Source organism: Apteryx mantelli, chromosome 26 (assembly GCF_036417845.1).
Source record: "Apteryx mantelli isolate bAptMan1 chromosome 26, bAptMan1.hap1, whole genome shotgun sequence".
NCBI classification, from domain to species: domain Eukaryota; kingdom Metazoa; phylum Chordata; class Aves; order Apterygiformes; family Apterygidae; genus Apteryx; species Apteryx mantelli.
In genome coordinates, this window is record NC_090003.1 from 4079356 (window position 1) to 4095974 (window position 16619).

The window sequence follows — 16619 nt, forward strand, 5'->3', positions numbered from 1 at the left end:
TGTCCAAAGAGACACAGGATTCTCACCCTCTCGATAGTTGTTCCATTTTATCTGATTAAGACCCACTGTAATCCCATTGATGTCTGGGGGAGTTTTGCCACTAAATTCCACAGAGGCAGTGCTATATCAGGAGTTAGAGGGGACAGAGAATAACAATAATTGAGGTAGTATTGTGGGTGAAAAAACAGTGTGTACTGAAGGGAGTAGGAGAGACAGAGAGGTGTCTGTCTATGAACAACAGCTATAACCTTCATGGGAGTGGAACCATCACTTTAATTGCTGACAGCAACCACTTTTTCCTGAACTTAACTGTATGTGTATGCACATAGACATGAGTATACTTAAGGCACTACAATGTTTCAGTAATGACTGCATGGCATACTGCTGATTTTATCCGCTTGAGTTTTGTGTTCCCAGGACATGCCCAGATGTTCTGCTTACAAGCCTAATTCTTTTCCTCTCTTCCTTGTCTTTATGGCTTTTTCCTTCGTGGTATCCCTTCTCAGCAAGGTCACTTGGACTAAAATTCAATCTTGTCAGCCAGCTAAGAAGCTGTACTTCCCAGTGCAGAAGCACAAAGCCTAGCTTTGGGCTATTAAAAGATCCAGAGAAAGTACTGAATCATCCACTGTACAGACAGGCCTCTCTATGGAGCTGATATGTTCCTATTCACTGTAACTTGCACAATCGCACATTACAGCACAATTCATTTAGATTTGGCCTACGTCTCTGTAGATTCTCCTTGTGAATGGAAAAAACAGAACATTTGCAGGGGTAGGCCTAGGGACCCAGGTAGCACTACTGCAGGGAAGATGTCCAGGCTGTTAAAAGGTTTTGAAAGCTAAAAGCAAGACTTTTAAGAGCACCTTGGTGCTCAGCTTCCAATGATGTCAGTGGCAGACTGCATGCTTTGACAATCCCACATACACGTCTTTGGAAACAAAATCCTTTTCGTGATTTAGTCCTAAGCTTTCTGGCTTCTGTGAATAAAGCTTGAACATTTTGGAGGAGACACTTTCAAAGCCAAAAATTAGAAGCAAAAGTCATCCACTGTCTTTTAAGTGACCCTCCAGGGCAGTAACAAACCCAAATATTGGCTGAAGGCAAAGAAAACAAAAATCAAACAAAACCCTCGGTCACTGTAGGTATTCAGAGCATTTTATTATTTAAAAAGTTGCAAAAAACCCTCATTGATTTCTTGTTACTTGTTTTCCACAGAAAGTTGTAACAAGATTAGAACAGAGTAAAATGCTCCCCTACAAATATCATCAAAATAAATCTGTTATTTTATGTACACATAAGTTACTGTCAAATATTAACATTAAAACATCCCTCTATATTTATAATGAGACTGCAACAAAAATGCAGCACTGTTTTAATCTTCTAAACAACTCAGGTAGCACCAGTGATAGAAAAAAGTTATCAATCAACCCCACTTCCTCTAACTTCTTTCCTCTAAGTGAGTCCCATTTGAAACAGTCTGGGATAAATCTAAAATTATCCCAGCAAAAGCATTCTGTGCATTGCCCTCAAAATGAAATAGTAGTAGGTTAAGGGCAGAGAGGTGTCTTGGAAGCAAAGCTGCAATCAGAGCAGCCTCATATTCTGTCATCCTCAAGACAACGCTGACTGATATGAACCTCATCAGCCTCCACTGGAAACCTTTTCTTTTACAAGCAGGCTGACTTTTCTCTTGAGTATATTTGTGAAATGCAGATGGGCCTGTTTGAAGCCACAGGCTGATTTCCTCACAAGGGTTTTAAAGTTAGAAGCTATGAATAGACTTTTACGCAGACTGGACAACTGCCCCAGAGAATAGAACTACGGTCCCCCCCCGCAATAATATTCATTAAGAAGAAAAGAACGTTGCATTAGGCCTGAATCCAGGGCATACAGACAAGTTTAATAATGAGTTTATAATAGCTGGAGGGGGATTCCCCAGCTCAGCATTGTGGTGTTTAGGAGCTCAGAGATCGTGAAAATAGCACGTTTCTGTTCGCGGCCTTTCTGATCGCACCTGAGCCCCTGTGACCTCACCTTTCTGAGGCATTCTGGGAGCTTCTAGTCTCCCACTTCTCTGTGCACACGCACACACACCACTCTTAGCTATTCAGTTCCCCTTCTAAAGAGCCATCTTTCACGTATCTAAATCATTTAAGCACCACACCTGGGCAAAGGTCTGGCATTTCCACCTTTCTGGAGAGCAGGTGCAGATGCAGGTTACTGTTGTTGTCCATGGCAATGGTCACTACAGGAGGGTGAGTCTGAGCAGAACCATAGCCTTTCCCAGGCTCCTCCTGCACAGCTCGGTAGTTTTCTAGTGTCAAGCTCACACTGGGGATGGCAGAAGTGTGAGCTACTTTTATTGTCTTCTTTGACCTGAACCTTTGGTAGCAGAAGAGGAGAGATAAGACTAGCATATCTATAAGCAGCTCAAACATTTCAACCACAGACAACACTGAGGATCCAAACCAGAGACTCCACTGGCTTCCCATGCTGGACAGAAGCAAATTCTCCTGTGGAAAGAACCAAAGGGCTGTGTTCACCAAACACAGCAGAGCTCTGGGAACATGAAATTATTGCATGTTACCAGCAGGTCAATTAGCTACTTGACATTTGGGGACCAAATTTGTGTGACCCTGAGTAAACTGTGAAATTTTCCGAGTCACTTGCTTAAGAAGAAAAGTCTTATCCCATCCTGGGGGTTGGAAATAATCCTCCCTCCAACCATACACAGCACAGTATTATGTGATTAATGAATTAATCAATTAATGAAAGATAACAATACTGTGAGCTGATCTAGTGCAACCTACTGAGAGCAAAGGAAACTCGTTCACAGACTTGTAGTTCAGTTGCTGGTAGAAGATAGTCACCTTGGCAATATCCTTTCTGCATTGGAGAGAAGAAGCATTGGAAAGAAGCAGTTAGCAGGGGTGAGAGGTCTGCATGGCATTCACCTGGTGGAAGGTACAGTGGGCATTCTGGTCTCAATGATTTTACTCAGGGATTGCTGGGCAATAGTTTTCACACCACTCAAGCTTTATTCTTGAGAGTGTTTAACACGAGCTTGGAAAATGATGCTATAAAAAGGTGCTAAAAGGGACTGTCTTACAGCACTGTGAGGGACAAAGGGAAATTTATTGGATGACCCTGTACCTCCTTTCCCAGTTTAACATATATAAATTTCACAAGGATGAAGAGTTAATCCGTATTTTAATAGATCTTAGAATGAAGAGAATACCTGTTACCTTGTCTCAGTGACTAACCTGTTGCTAGTAGAGTTATATCCATTCTGATGCCTTAGAGCTTGGCGGATCCAGTCCTGCAGCAGAATATATGTGTGTTACTGGTAATCCTGTCTGCTGAATTTTGGTATCTTTAATATATTGTAAAGGTAGATTTCATAAGCAATAAAGTGGCTATTGTTAATAATAAAAAAAGAATTTGATTGGTTGGCTTATGGCATACAGTGATAGCTATCAAGTATTAATATTTGCCAGAGCAGCAAGGAAATATGCACTGATATTTTAGGTGTGTATAGTATTCTGGCTCTTAAATTCTGCCTTTAACGGCTACCTCACTAAATCATTTAATCTTTTAAAAGGTATTGGTTGTATTTATATCGACATTATCACCTATGTGACATGGATTAATCACCTGGTCATGTACCTGAATGCCCATTTAGCATTAGAACATGAGAAATGGCAAGAGGTCATCTACCGACTCACAGAGTTTCCATTGCAGCCCTGCAAAACCTCACAAACAGTAATGAGTGAATTATTACACCACAACACCCTCTGGAATCAGAAAGTCAATGTCATTGCAGGTAGGAACTAAGGCAGTGAGGTGAATTGCTTAAGGTCACAAGGAGTTTGGATTAGAACTGGAAATGAACATACCTAGAATCTTCATCTGACGTCTTAGCTATGAGGTCCTTCCCCTGCACCCACATTTTGGCCATTTTGCTTTATTTGCCTCTCCCATTGCTGCTGCCTGAGTCACTGTTTTCATGCTTAACTTTAATATTCTCCAAGCCATACTAAACACAGTATCCCCTCTGCACATAGAGATTGTTTGTATGGACTACCTGAGACTTCACTGACGGCCATTTAGCTGTCCCAGCAGACACTTTGTACAGTGATTCCCTGTTGAGACAAAAATGGAGATTATTATCACTATGATTCTGGCATTTAAAAGTGAATAAATGAAGGAGTTTAATATTGCCAACTGACTCCCCAAAGCAGAAGTTCTGTGGGCTGCTCTTGAGAACCTTGGAATAAGCTTTGTAAGTCAGTTTATACAATAAAGCTAGAGCTTGCCTGAAAACTGTTCAGGTCAGAAGGAAAACTAGAATGGCTTCAAGATAGTGACAATTTTTGCTTGACATGTTCACAACATTTGACATTTTGCTTTAAAATGGTGTTTTTTCCATTTTGAAATGGACCTACAACAAAAAGGTGAATCAAAAAAGTAATACAGACTGAAAAATGACACAAAGGATTTTGGTTTGGGTTTAATAAAACATTTCTATGTGATTGAAACAATTTCCCCTCCCAGCTATCATGCACACACAAAGTTCTTGTTTAATTTGCTTAATGTTGTTATGTTTTTCCTTTCTCAGCATTGCAGGTTCACCCATCAAACTGAATCTCCAGTTCAGAAAATGCCAGAATACAGTCGTCCATTTGGCTGACAAATATTCCACTAAGTTGTCTACATTTCCACTGGTGTCATTTTCCTCTGCAAGATGACATTTTTTGTGCTCTACTTTTGAGACCTACCGACACGGCTTGGGACACTGATCAAAACAATTGAGGTGGTGATTCCTGAGCCTGTTGTACAGTTGGTAAAAGCAGTGACCTGGTGGAAGAAATAGGGAGGAACACACTCAGACACTTCCTCAGGAAATGTGCTACCAAAACCTGTGCCCTCACTTGGCCTTCCCAGGCATACAGCGCTCTCTGAGAGACCTGTTCTTCACCTTACTCCCAGTTTGGAATGGCTGCAAATGGCAGAGGTAATTGTCTGCCTGCACTGCAGGACCCTTCTCTGGAAGCTGTAAGGGTCACCTGGGGAGAAAGCAACCAGAAAACCAAGAGAAGTTATTCTGCGAATGAAAGCTTTGTCTTACACCAACACAGCCACTGGTATTGGTAACATAAAAGAGCTTGGTAATAAGACTGGCCCTGGGAAAGCCTGTACCAACGCCTTTAAGAAAGAAGTGCTTGATAGCATCAAGATATTTTATGAAATAACCTGATATCCATGCAGATATAGACAGGTACCTGCCATCTGGATGGATTCAGTGATCTGAGGAAATAGTCCAGGCAGCAAATAGGCACAAAATAGAAGGTCAGTAATCCAAAGAGTCACACAACCAGTCCCTATTCTAGGAAAGTGTTCCCTGCAGACCAGGACAGGATTGCAGTCTTTTGCCCTTACCCCATGCAGAATGCTTGTTGTAGTTACAGTATTCAGCACCAGGAGGCAGTGGGTAGTAGTAATAACCACAGCCACATTTTCTAACCATTATGTGCTGAAAGCAGGAATGCAAACAAGCCTGGAAAAAAAAGAAGACACAAAAGAGAGGATAAGTCAAAAATTCACAAGTGCCCAAAACTTTAGCCCTTAGCATGTAGCTGCTAGAAGACGACCTACAGATTTCTTTACTGCTGAAAGGCACCAGACATTACTAGACACTGATGAGGCAAAAGGTTTTTGCTTTTCACTCCTTGGCTTTACCTCTGGAAACTGTATTGAACTCAGTGGGACAGAACTTTCTCCATCTCCCTCTTTCTTCATGCCCATTAATAGCTCAGTTAAACTACCCAAACACCCTCAGCCAGGAGCAAATACTTACGAAAATAAATATCTGATGGCCTAAGAATGTCCCACTGGAACAGCCCAGCTGTCTTGACTAACTCACTACCTCATCTCTCAGTCATGCTCGTGTTAGAAGGAAGAGACAGTCCAAGTGTCTGGGGTTGAGTATCTCCTGCTCAGTAAAACACATTCCAAGTTTTAACACTCTCTGTGTGAGCTGCTTTTGGGAGGGGCATGAATCTCTGCTGTCTCCAGCAATGAACCTGCTGATTTGTAAAAGCTCTCTGGAGAATAAGGTATGAATCATTTGCTATTCATCCAAAGGCCTCAGCCAGCCACTCTGACAATACCTGCAGGGTGTAGGAGTTGTTGTACAGAAGTTTAACATTCACATCATTGCCATTAGTTGTGCATTTCCCATAATTGCCACCCAGACGATTCACCTCATCCTGTGGACACAGAAAAGAGGCCTGAGTGATTAGGAGCTTTAATTGGACTTAGCCAACACCATCCAAACTCAACTGGACAGGTGATCATATAAAGGACAGGAAATGCAGCAATACGTGTGAGCAGTCAAGTTATACCTTGCTAACAAAACACACATGGTGAAAAGGGCAAGGTAGATGAGCACATGTGGTTAGTCCTTATAGTACAGCTGACAAGCAGCAGCTCTTCAGGTCAAAATAACTCAATCACTTTCGAATGCTTGTTCTCATCCTTATATACACATGAAGTCCCCTGTGTTCAGCTGCAACAAGGTGTAAGAGCCTCGGTGTAAGAACAAATAAGGCCCTAACTTTTTGAGGCCCAAAAGGCCGCTTGTACATTTGGATTAATTTTGTTTTACTTAAAGGTACCTGAGCACAGCGGATAGTGAAAAGGGGCTTGCATAAGGATATACATACAACCAAGAAGCGAACACAAGAGCCCCACAAGCCTGTTGTATGAGCCAGTCACAGTGTTCAGCTCCTCACAACTTTCTGCAATCAGTCAAAAAAGAAGGCAAGTAGAAGGTGAATGCTCTTGAGCAAGCAACTAACCTGCTGAATGCCTATTGTAGTCGCAATGCCTGGTCTGATGTCAAAGCCTTCATGCTCAAGGAATGGCGTCTGATTGTGGTTGTGTATCATCACTTTCACACCTGCCACTGTAGACAAGAGTGGGATGTGATCCTTCTGCTCTGCTCTCAGGATAAGGGAAAGTCCTGCAAATCAAAGAAAAGGGAAGTGCAAAACAATGCATTTTGGGCCAAAATAGGAACACCACCATGCCTTGAATTCTCAGCAGTGATCAATATTGCTGTCTTAGCTCACAGAAGAGGCACTGATCTTCCTTACAGATCTGGTGAGTCGTCAGGTAGTAATTGCACAAGCCTGCTCTAAAACTAGAATAATATTCTGTTTGCTGTAAGTTAAGGTATACAGTCAGCTGATTTGGTCATCATATACATGGGCTAGTGAAGCAAGCAAATACAGTATGTGGTTTGTACTAACAAACTAGAAGAGAGGGCTACATGTCAGTTAGTCATCTACAGAAGACACATTTCATCCATCACCAAATTATATTCACTTTAGCTCTTCTTCCGACCCTTTGCCAAATACCATACCGTAAGGAATTCCCGGTTTTGTTGCTGTCCAAAAGGAGTCTGTGCCCTTGCTGTTAAAGGTATAGCAGCTTCCAAAGACTGGGTGGTGAAAGTGAACATAGTCACTGAAAGCAAGAGAGATTTTGAGGGGTTTTAATTAGGAGTAACAATGCCTTCTTTCTTTGCAGCACAAATGGTGTGTGCATGTGTGTTTGTGTACAGGAATGCCTATTGGAAAGAGTTATTAACTCACCAGAGGCAAGGAAAAAATTAGGTACAAAGGGATTCATTGCTCATCCAAGGTTACAGCCAGAGTGACAAACACAGGAGTCAGAGTTTTGACTTGCTTTTCCTTCCACCAGCTACTAAATTGTCCCCCGCCTGTTTGTTAGAACAGGCAGGTTGAAGCGTGAGACCAACTCTGTGCTATAATCATTAGGAGAAACAGCTTCTCTCTCTCCTCATTTTCTCAAAAGTTATATCACATGTTATGATCATGCTGAACTTTCCTGCTCAAGTCGGCCTTCACCTTCCACCAGTTTATAAGAGTTCTCAAGGAGGGAATTGGGTAAACACAAGTACCAAAGTGACAGTGCTCACCATCAAGTGCATAGACAGAGGTATGTGACATGAAAGCATCAGCAACACTGTGTCTTTCCAGAAGAACAGACGAACCAACTGCTTTGAGAAACAATAAGGCAGGACCTTATTTTGTAAAATGATCTACAACAAACACTGCAGATCCACCTCCTCTTTGCTGAAGGGGCTCACAACAAACACTTAAATTTGCCTCTGCTTGTTCTGTGTCATAGATGAGTGCATTGCTGTTAAATTTGCTCATGTCATCAGCTGAGAACAGCTAGGCCTGCAAATGTATGCCTGAGACACAGCAGTGATTTTGGGTGGCATAGGTCAGCACTGCCTTTGGAAGAGCTTCTGACAGTGGAAACTGCAGGTATGCAGGAATAAAAAGCTACATCTTTGGCATGTGGTGCATACTCCCTTCTTTGCTTCTAGGCACAAAAGGATGTAAAGATCATCTGTCCTTTTTGGCAGTGTGTGGGCCTTTCTGGCATAATAGTTGAGAACAATCCTCATGCTCAGGGGCCCAGCCTTATGCTAAGTGCTACAGTGGAGCAGTGAGAGCCTTATTCTTTCCCTTCACTCCCCCTTTTCATTGTTACAGCAAAAATAGATCCTGCTTTCATCCATTGTATATCTGAGAAATCCTGCTCCTTTCCTCCCATGCAGATAGACATTCATTGTTTATCATTCAATACAGTCAACATATCTTTGTACTAGCAAAGGTTTAATTCCCAATGAGTTTCTCTTAAGCTTCTTTAACAGTCTAAGACACTTGCTCACAGTCATAGAGGTAGGTTGTGGGAGTATGCTAATTTCTGGGTTCCCAGTCCCATGCTTTGATCATAGAAGACTGTCCCCCCTTTCTTTCAGTCAAATCTGAACAACAAGAGCTAAGTCTGGCAGTCTGACTGCCAGACACAGTGCAGGCTCAGTTTCAGTTTCCCAAACCCTTGTGTTTTGCTGAAATCACAATTAGCATCTCAAGAAGCAATGTACCTGGGCCTGCAGGGCTCCCCGTCATACTGACAGGAATAGACCATATCTTCTATTTGCTCCTCATGATCAGAAATGTTGATTATAACTGGCATCTGGGACATGATATTCATGTAGTGAAACCTGTACCATTCAAGAATTGCATCCATCCCAGATGAGTAGGTCTTGTAGAAGCAATTCCCACCTGTGGCATTGCACTGGGAGGAAAGAAGAGAAAGAGAAAAAAGTCAAACTCTATCCAGCACAGCCAAGACATGACAGCCTGTCTAAGAGTTACAGAAATCAGAGGTGAAGCCAATACTGGATACGGGGGCAAGGGAAACCCGTATTTTTCCACAAAATGAAATCTATGAGCACTTCAGTTATGTGCTAGGAATCCCACAGAAACTGGATAAGGTCTGTTCCTTCATCTCAGTGGAATCAGTGCGGGGAAAAAGAGGCATGAGAAGAGAGGTAGACAAGCAAACTCAAGAACTCTGGAAGAAGGAAGTACAAGGCTGATGGGAATTCTTCACAACCCATGAATCAGGGACCAAGTCCTGAGATGCTTCCTTTGTTCTTACTCAGGCCTTAGACATGTGAACACCTACACACTCTGGTGAAAGTGTGCCTGGGGAAGGACTTCAGAATAGGACGGGATGATAATAATAAGGCAAAAACTGCTGGCCTTTCAAACCACCTCAATCCCACTCCCTTTTGCTTTTAGATCTATGCTAACTCTGTTTTTAAGATGAAGAATTCAAGGCATTTGCATTCTTCTCCAAAGTCATGGACAAGCATTTATTGTATTCATCCTCTGGATTTGTTATAGTCATCTTTTGTTTTATCTACAACATTTCTAGTGCCCTCAGTACCACAGCATTTGGGCACTGAGGAAATCCTCACAGGTTATTTTAGACAGACTCTTCTTTCTTTGTTTTGTATATTTTTAGAAAGGGGTACAATGATTCCCATGGCCTGCTGCTACCTTTTTCTATTGAATTTGTTATTGTCAGATGGACTTCACAAGTTGATGGGTTGTGTAAGACCATGATGTTGCTACTGCTTCACTTTACAAGAGTCTTGTCAGTCTGCATAAATGTAAGAGGTAGGGATGGCCTCTCCTGAAACATCCTCCAAGTTGTTGTTACACAGCACGGAGATTGTATCTGTTCCCCCCGCCCCCATTTGTTAAATGTATCTAGTGAGATCTGTGTCAGGGCCCTGAGTGCACTAATAGGCCTTAATGGCCCTGACCAATGTCACCTGGGGCATCCAACCACACCCCAACCATGGGCCCAAGAGCTCTTTTTAAGCTCAGCTCTGGCTGTACTGTGGGAGTGCTGGGCTCCTGCGCCTGCTGATCCTGGCCTGTGGACTGACTTCCCAACTTTTGACTTTGGATGTACCTTGTTGCTGTGTACCTGCCTAGCATCACTGAACTGGATCCTGATCTGGACCCTGATCTCCAGACTAACCTCCTGGCTTGACCTTAGACCTGCCTCCTCACCATGAGCTTGCTGAATGATCTAGATGGTTGGTTAAAGCTGGCTACCATCCCCGGGCCAGCTCTGCTTGCTTTGTTCAGGTACTTTGGGATGGGGCCCTGGCTGGTGAGGCTCCTGCCCTGCCAGCTGTGTTATTACCCTTTGCTCCCAGCTTGCTGTACCTTAAGGAGCAACTGGCCTGTGCTGCATCCTGACAGTGTCATGTGTGGGTAGGTTAAAATGCTGAATAGGTGACATAACACTGGTGTTACACTTACCAGTCTGAAGCCCACCTTGGAATATTTCTTTCCTGACCTATTACTGTGGTCAGAAATTCTCAAGAGTGAGAAGTTTTGGCTCAGTTTGAAGTTGGACCTGCTGAAATTGCCTATACTTGACAAGTCTTTTACTTGGATTTTTTTTTCGTTCATGTGGAATAAGCTAGCTGATGTGTTGATGCCATATAAAAAAGCAATAGATTCTTCTGCCATTTGATCCAGTCGAACCAAATGTTCACTGACCAGTTCAAATCTGTAAGGAACAGAAATATTAGCTATTTTTGAATATCCATGTTTCTATTAGACAAAAAAAAAAAAATTCTATGTATTCATGGTATCTACAGAAAGGCTACTTTTTTTGGTCTCCACAGACCAGATGTCTTTGTGAGAAAAGCCAGCAGTGCCATGCTGAGTGTAACTAATCTCAGTATAATAATTTATAAGGAACTCTAATAGCTGAATTTTCAGTTGCCAGCTTCTCTATTGAAAGCGTCAGAATCTGCAGCCATGTAGCATCAGCTGCACAAATGGGCATTCCTGCCAGCCAATTAGATAATTATTCTCAGGAAATCACATACTTCCTTTGCTACGTAATTTGAAAACTCTTGATAAGTTACTATTCCTGTGTGAGCCTTGCTTGGCAAGCACAGGCACACAGAGTTCCATGGAAGTTGGGCTGTTTCCATAAACTCATCCATCTGTACAAATGGCCAGGCAGAATCAGCTTTAGCTTGCATTTAGCTGTGATTTGGTTTCTTGTTCCAATGATGTGTAATTTAGCTATGAATTAATATATGTGGTAGCTATGTATTCAAGAGAAGATTGTTTTTATCAGAACACAAAATCAGTCAATAACTTGAACCAAGTCACAAGGTAGAGTCCCCTCTATCCTGAACAGGTATGTGATATAAACTGCTATGTACTGTTGCTCAATTCTGGACCAAGATCTGATCTCAAAACCAGTTTGGAAATATAGACCCTCTCCATATCTCTCTGAGGTCTACCTACTGTCCTCCCCCTACTTGCACTAACAGCAAATAATTTCAACCTCCTCCAGTCTGAAGTCATAAAATAAGGTTGCTGACCTTTTCTGAACCCTTATAATTCTAAAGACACTATTACAGCCATCAGGAAAGCACAGGATACCTGTATGGGTCCAGATTGCAGATAGTTATTGCTGGAAACATCTTGGGCTCTGAATGCATCGACATGGTCAGGACAACAGGGTAGGCCCAGTACTGGCTGAACATAAGTGCAAATTGCCAGTATAACATGCCAAAGCTGGCAAGTAAAAGCAGAGTCCAAAAAGCTGTTTTCATCTTATTGCTGTCTGAGCATACCAGGCGGATAGTGCCATGGATTGTTGTGTTCTTACAGAAGAACTCAAACATATCCTTGAAGGAGTCATAAAACTCAATCAAGCCTTCTTTTTTCTCTTCTTCCTCTCTTGCCACTTCCTGCTCCATGCTCTAAGCCTGTTTCTGATCAAAAAAAAACAAAACAAAAAGGTGGGGGAGTTATTAGCTTGCTAGAAAGAGCATGGGCAGTCTATGGACTCTTTCAAACAGGGCACTGATGAGTTCACTATTTGCAAAAGCTGAAATAACTTTGAGCTAACACACATCCTGTCTTTCCAGAGTCTGGACACCAGGAAGTAGCAGAGAAGTCAAATGTTCTGCATACTGCCACCTAAGTAACTTCAAGTGACTCTACCATCCTTGTACTATGATAACTCTTAGTATGGGTATGCAAAGTTAAAATGACTAATACATGTGCTACTAAGAAGTCTGCAGCTAAAGGGATGTGCAGTTTTCTTCTTTCTTCCTAAGGATACTACAGATCAACACTTAATTCTGAAACATTGTATCACTGTCTATACAGAGCTGTAGCTGATTCATTAATATGAATATTTTGCTACTAAAAGATGCTGGGCTAGTAGCCATGGAAAAAGAAATTCTTCGAATTAGTAGTATGGTTCCATCCTGAAGTGAAGGAACTGGAGGATGAACCCCACTTCCAAACATGTGAAAGGGACAAATTAGGATCTGTGTTTAATAATACTTGCTGTATGACCTTTTGTCCTGCAGAATGGAAGTGACCAGGAATAATTTCAGCTAGCGCTGCAATGCAGCCACTTCCAAGATGAAATACAGTAGATGTTTCATAGCCCAGATGAGCAGGAGCAAGTATTTAGAAAAGGAAGAGGAGGAAAAACACCACTTTAATTGAAACCACAGAGGTAACTTCCAGTGCCAAAATGCAATTAACTAAACTGTGCTGTGTATATAAAGCATTGCAGCTACTACTTGCAACAAAACATCCTTGGGATATTTTGGAAGACCACAATAATATTAATTTCTGGTATTAAAAGAAACTTTGCCACCTATCTTGTACATAAATAGTTTACTCCAGAGATCTGAAAACTTTTTTACAGAGGAGGTCCTATCCTTATCTCTATTTTACAGAAGTGAAAATGAAGCTGAAGAATTTTCTGAAGAAATTGAAAACCACTGACAAGGACTGGCATAACTAGAAATCAAAAGCCACATCTCCTTTGTCAGAGTAAGTATACTGTCCATCAAGCTACTTAAGATAATCTCGGACTTCATGCTGAGAAAAAGAATGAAAAATATTTATGCTCATATGTTTTAACCAGCAAGGGCCAAGGGCATCTTCTTTGGCTTTAGTACCAACTTAGGATGTTGGACTAATGGTGAGGTACTGCCCCTTACTGAACCATGACATCAAGTCCTGTAATATGTGAGTTTCCAACATTACAGCACTCCATGAATCTCCCTATCTATTACACTGTTAAGAGAAGAGTTTGCTGAGGACACCACTTTGGTCCAACCTTAACTCCAGATAAATCTTACAAATATAGTAACAGAGTTCGAAGCCAAGGTAATGAGTACACAAAAATAACTAAAGCACTGTTGTAACACGAAAGCTCAGACCCATAGCTGAGTTACTGGGCCTAGAAGGGTTTAGCAGTAGCTCAGTGTGGAGTGCCAGTGAGGTTACAGCAGCTCAGCGGATACACATTAGCTCCCTAACCTGCAATAACCTCATCCTCAGTGAGAGTCCTCCACTTTGAAACATGGTTTTATCTCAAGGATCCTTGGACTAAGACAATTCAGATGAAATGATATCTTAAAGGAGTTACAAGCAATTAAGATAGTCCCTTACGCGTACCTACTGATATCAGTAAGACCAAGAATAGTTCTTAAACAGTGAAGATCACTCCAAAAGCTGTACATCAGTTAGCTTTACGAGAAATAGCTCACAAAAGCATATTACCTGATAAGGAAACCAGGCTTATTGCAAGGTATTTTCCTCAAAATCATAACACACCTATATGCTTTTGTAATTAAATATGACAAATTATTTTTCACTCTTCTTAGAAAGATGCACTTTTGAACAAGTACAGGAAGTCCAGGCAAAACAATATGTAAAATATAAAAGGAAGGCATGAACAATTAAAACAGTGTGTGATAAAGAAATGGGAATTAGCCATTCTAATTTTGCTACCAGGAAACACCGCTTTCTGCATAGTTTATTCATAGTTAAACTGTATTCCCATGCAGACACCATGCAGCCATAGTACTCAGCCACTGGCTACAACTTTTATCAGCTGACCTTGCACTTGAAGGTTTACATCTAAATGCTTCTTCAGCTGAAAAGGGCTATCTGTGGCAAACTCTAGAAATCATGGTAGTCTGGCTACCACCAATTTTTATAAAATTTTGTCAGATTAGATTTTTAAGGTAAATCTTATGTTTAACCTTAATCAGATTCAACCTTTTCTTTGTCATTTTACTTCAATAGGAATAAATGGAAATAAGTTTGCAGTGTATATTAAGAAATATACTAAATGATTTCAGAAATATTTAAAGTAGTTTAAGATTGTAGAAAATAATATTTTATGTGAAACTACAACATTAAAGTGAAATTTATGTCACTGTTACAATAATCTCACCATAGTTAGCCTTGTTCTAATGAGAAAAAGTAGAACAAAAGGTAATACTTAGCAAAGGTAAATGATAAAGTAGATCTCTTTCTGTCAAACACACTTTTCCTATGTATAAGTTTGAATCTAAGAAAACTCCTGCGAACATTCAAATCATGCCTTTCAGGGAGAATCCACAGTTTCTAGAAATTCTGACTTGACTCCTAAGGCTATGGCTAGTTAACTCATACCACTTGAATCTGCATTCTTAAAATAACTGAAATGAAAGTCTATAAGATAATACAAAATAATACAGGGAATCCTTCAAAACACAGATACAGGCAACAGAACATCCTCTCTCTCTGCTGGTTTCCCAAGTCAGTCTAGCACTACATTTATTTGACATAGCAATTGCAGTCAGGGACTTTGCATGTAACTGTAACAGCGAATATTTGCCTGTCCTGGCTACGGTAAGTGCCTCGAGAGAGGTTGCAGGTTACCAGAAAGTCAGGAAATTATACAGCAGTGGCTGACAGGTATATGTCCGTGTATTGTCTCAGCTACTTTGTCACATCAGCTCAATGCTCAACACACACTAAAAGCCTTCACATGTATCATGTAGTCAAATATTTAAACATGTGTGCATATATCTTTACATATCAATCATACGTATCTACAGAAATATATATTAAAACAACTCAGACCAAATGTCAAAACACCCCTACTGTACCTTGGCAGAAACTCTATCTTTGTTGAGAGTATTCAGAGTAGCCACTAAACTCAGCCTTCAGCTTTATCCTGAACAGAAGACAAGTCTTGGTCCACAGCTTTCCGATTTCTTTTTCTAACTGAACATATGCTGGGAGCTGTCCAGCCTATAAGGATCAAATTGATGACATCAAAAAGGGCAGGACTTATTAAGAAACAGATCATGGAAATTATTCAAAGTATGATCCAAGGAATAGGAAGTGAATGAACTGGACAAACAAGTTAACATTAGGTTACACTTGAGATTAGTTTGATAGTGGTTTTTTTCTTTGTTCATTTGATTTTTTTTTTTTTTTGCAATGGCTATAATAACTTTTTAGCCATACTTTCTACAAATAGTGTATTAACTGTGGATCCTGGAAGGTCCTTTCTGCTCTGAGCTTTCCTATCAAGGAATTATCTTTCTCCTTTCTTTTCATGGTCTCTGGAAGATTGCATGATCGCCACTAATTAAAGTCATTAAGTTTTCCACAGGTGTGCTTGAGGAATTGCATACCTCAGTGTAATCTGAAATGATCAACTATTTGGTTTGTGTAAGGCACACATCACTTACTGGGGAGTTTAAGATGGCAGTGGACTTCTTCCTGCTGCTTCAAGACTGCATTGCTCATCTGTACAGGGCTACCCCACATGCACTAAGATTTTAATAACTCTTCAGATGTTGTGAATTTAATAGACTCAATCTGAGCTATTAACCATGATACTTTATTTAAATCAACACACCTTGCTTTTGTAACTCTACTTAGTTAAAAGTTGCAAAAATGCTTTTTGTAGCACAAATAAAGCAGAAATATATTCAGAATTCTGGGACTGCTGAACATGAATGTCTGGGATTGCATGCATAACTGGTACAGACCTCTGCCCAGTTGGAACACTACTCTGCTATGGTTTGCAAGATGTCAATTATAATATGAAACTGCCTAATACTCTCTATATGGATAATAATGTTTAGAGTTGCAAATTTGAACAGCAGAGCTCCAGCCTTCCTTCTAAGCTTGGCTGGGAACTAGGTTGTCTATTACACTGGATGTTGTGAAATATTTTTAGCTGCAAAATGAAAGATAATTGAAGTTTCTTGTAAAATTGAATTCAAAAGGAAGGGAGAAAGGACAAGGGTAAAGGAAAACTCGCCCTTCTGATTTTGACTAATTTCAATCTTTTTTATAGTCTGTTCA

General features: G+C 40.8%; 1 protein-coding gene across 1 annotated transcript; it reads right to left on the minus strand.

The window, feature by feature from the left end:
• Nucleotides 1–1937: 1937 nt before the first annotated feature.
• Nucleotides 1938–12196, minus strand: LOC106495561 (sodium channel epithelial 1 subunit delta). Its single transcript, XM_067310939.1, has 12 exons — nucleotides 11877–12196; nucleotides 10731–10983; nucleotides 8990–9183; nucleotides 7430–7533; nucleotides 6864–7027; nucleotides 6174–6272; nucleotides 5443–5560; nucleotides 4782–4860; nucleotides 4088–4145; nucleotides 3267–3322; nucleotides 2814–2889; nucleotides 1938–2516 (listed from the first exon to the last, which is right to left on the minus strand). The coding sequence occupies exons 1-12, from the start codon at nucleotides 12194–12196 to the stop codon at nucleotides 2151–2153; spliced, it is 1887 nt and encodes a 628-aa protein (XP_067167040.1). The 3' UTR covers nucleotides 1938–2150.
• Between the last annotated feature and the right edge of the window lie 4423 nt (nucleotides 12197–16619).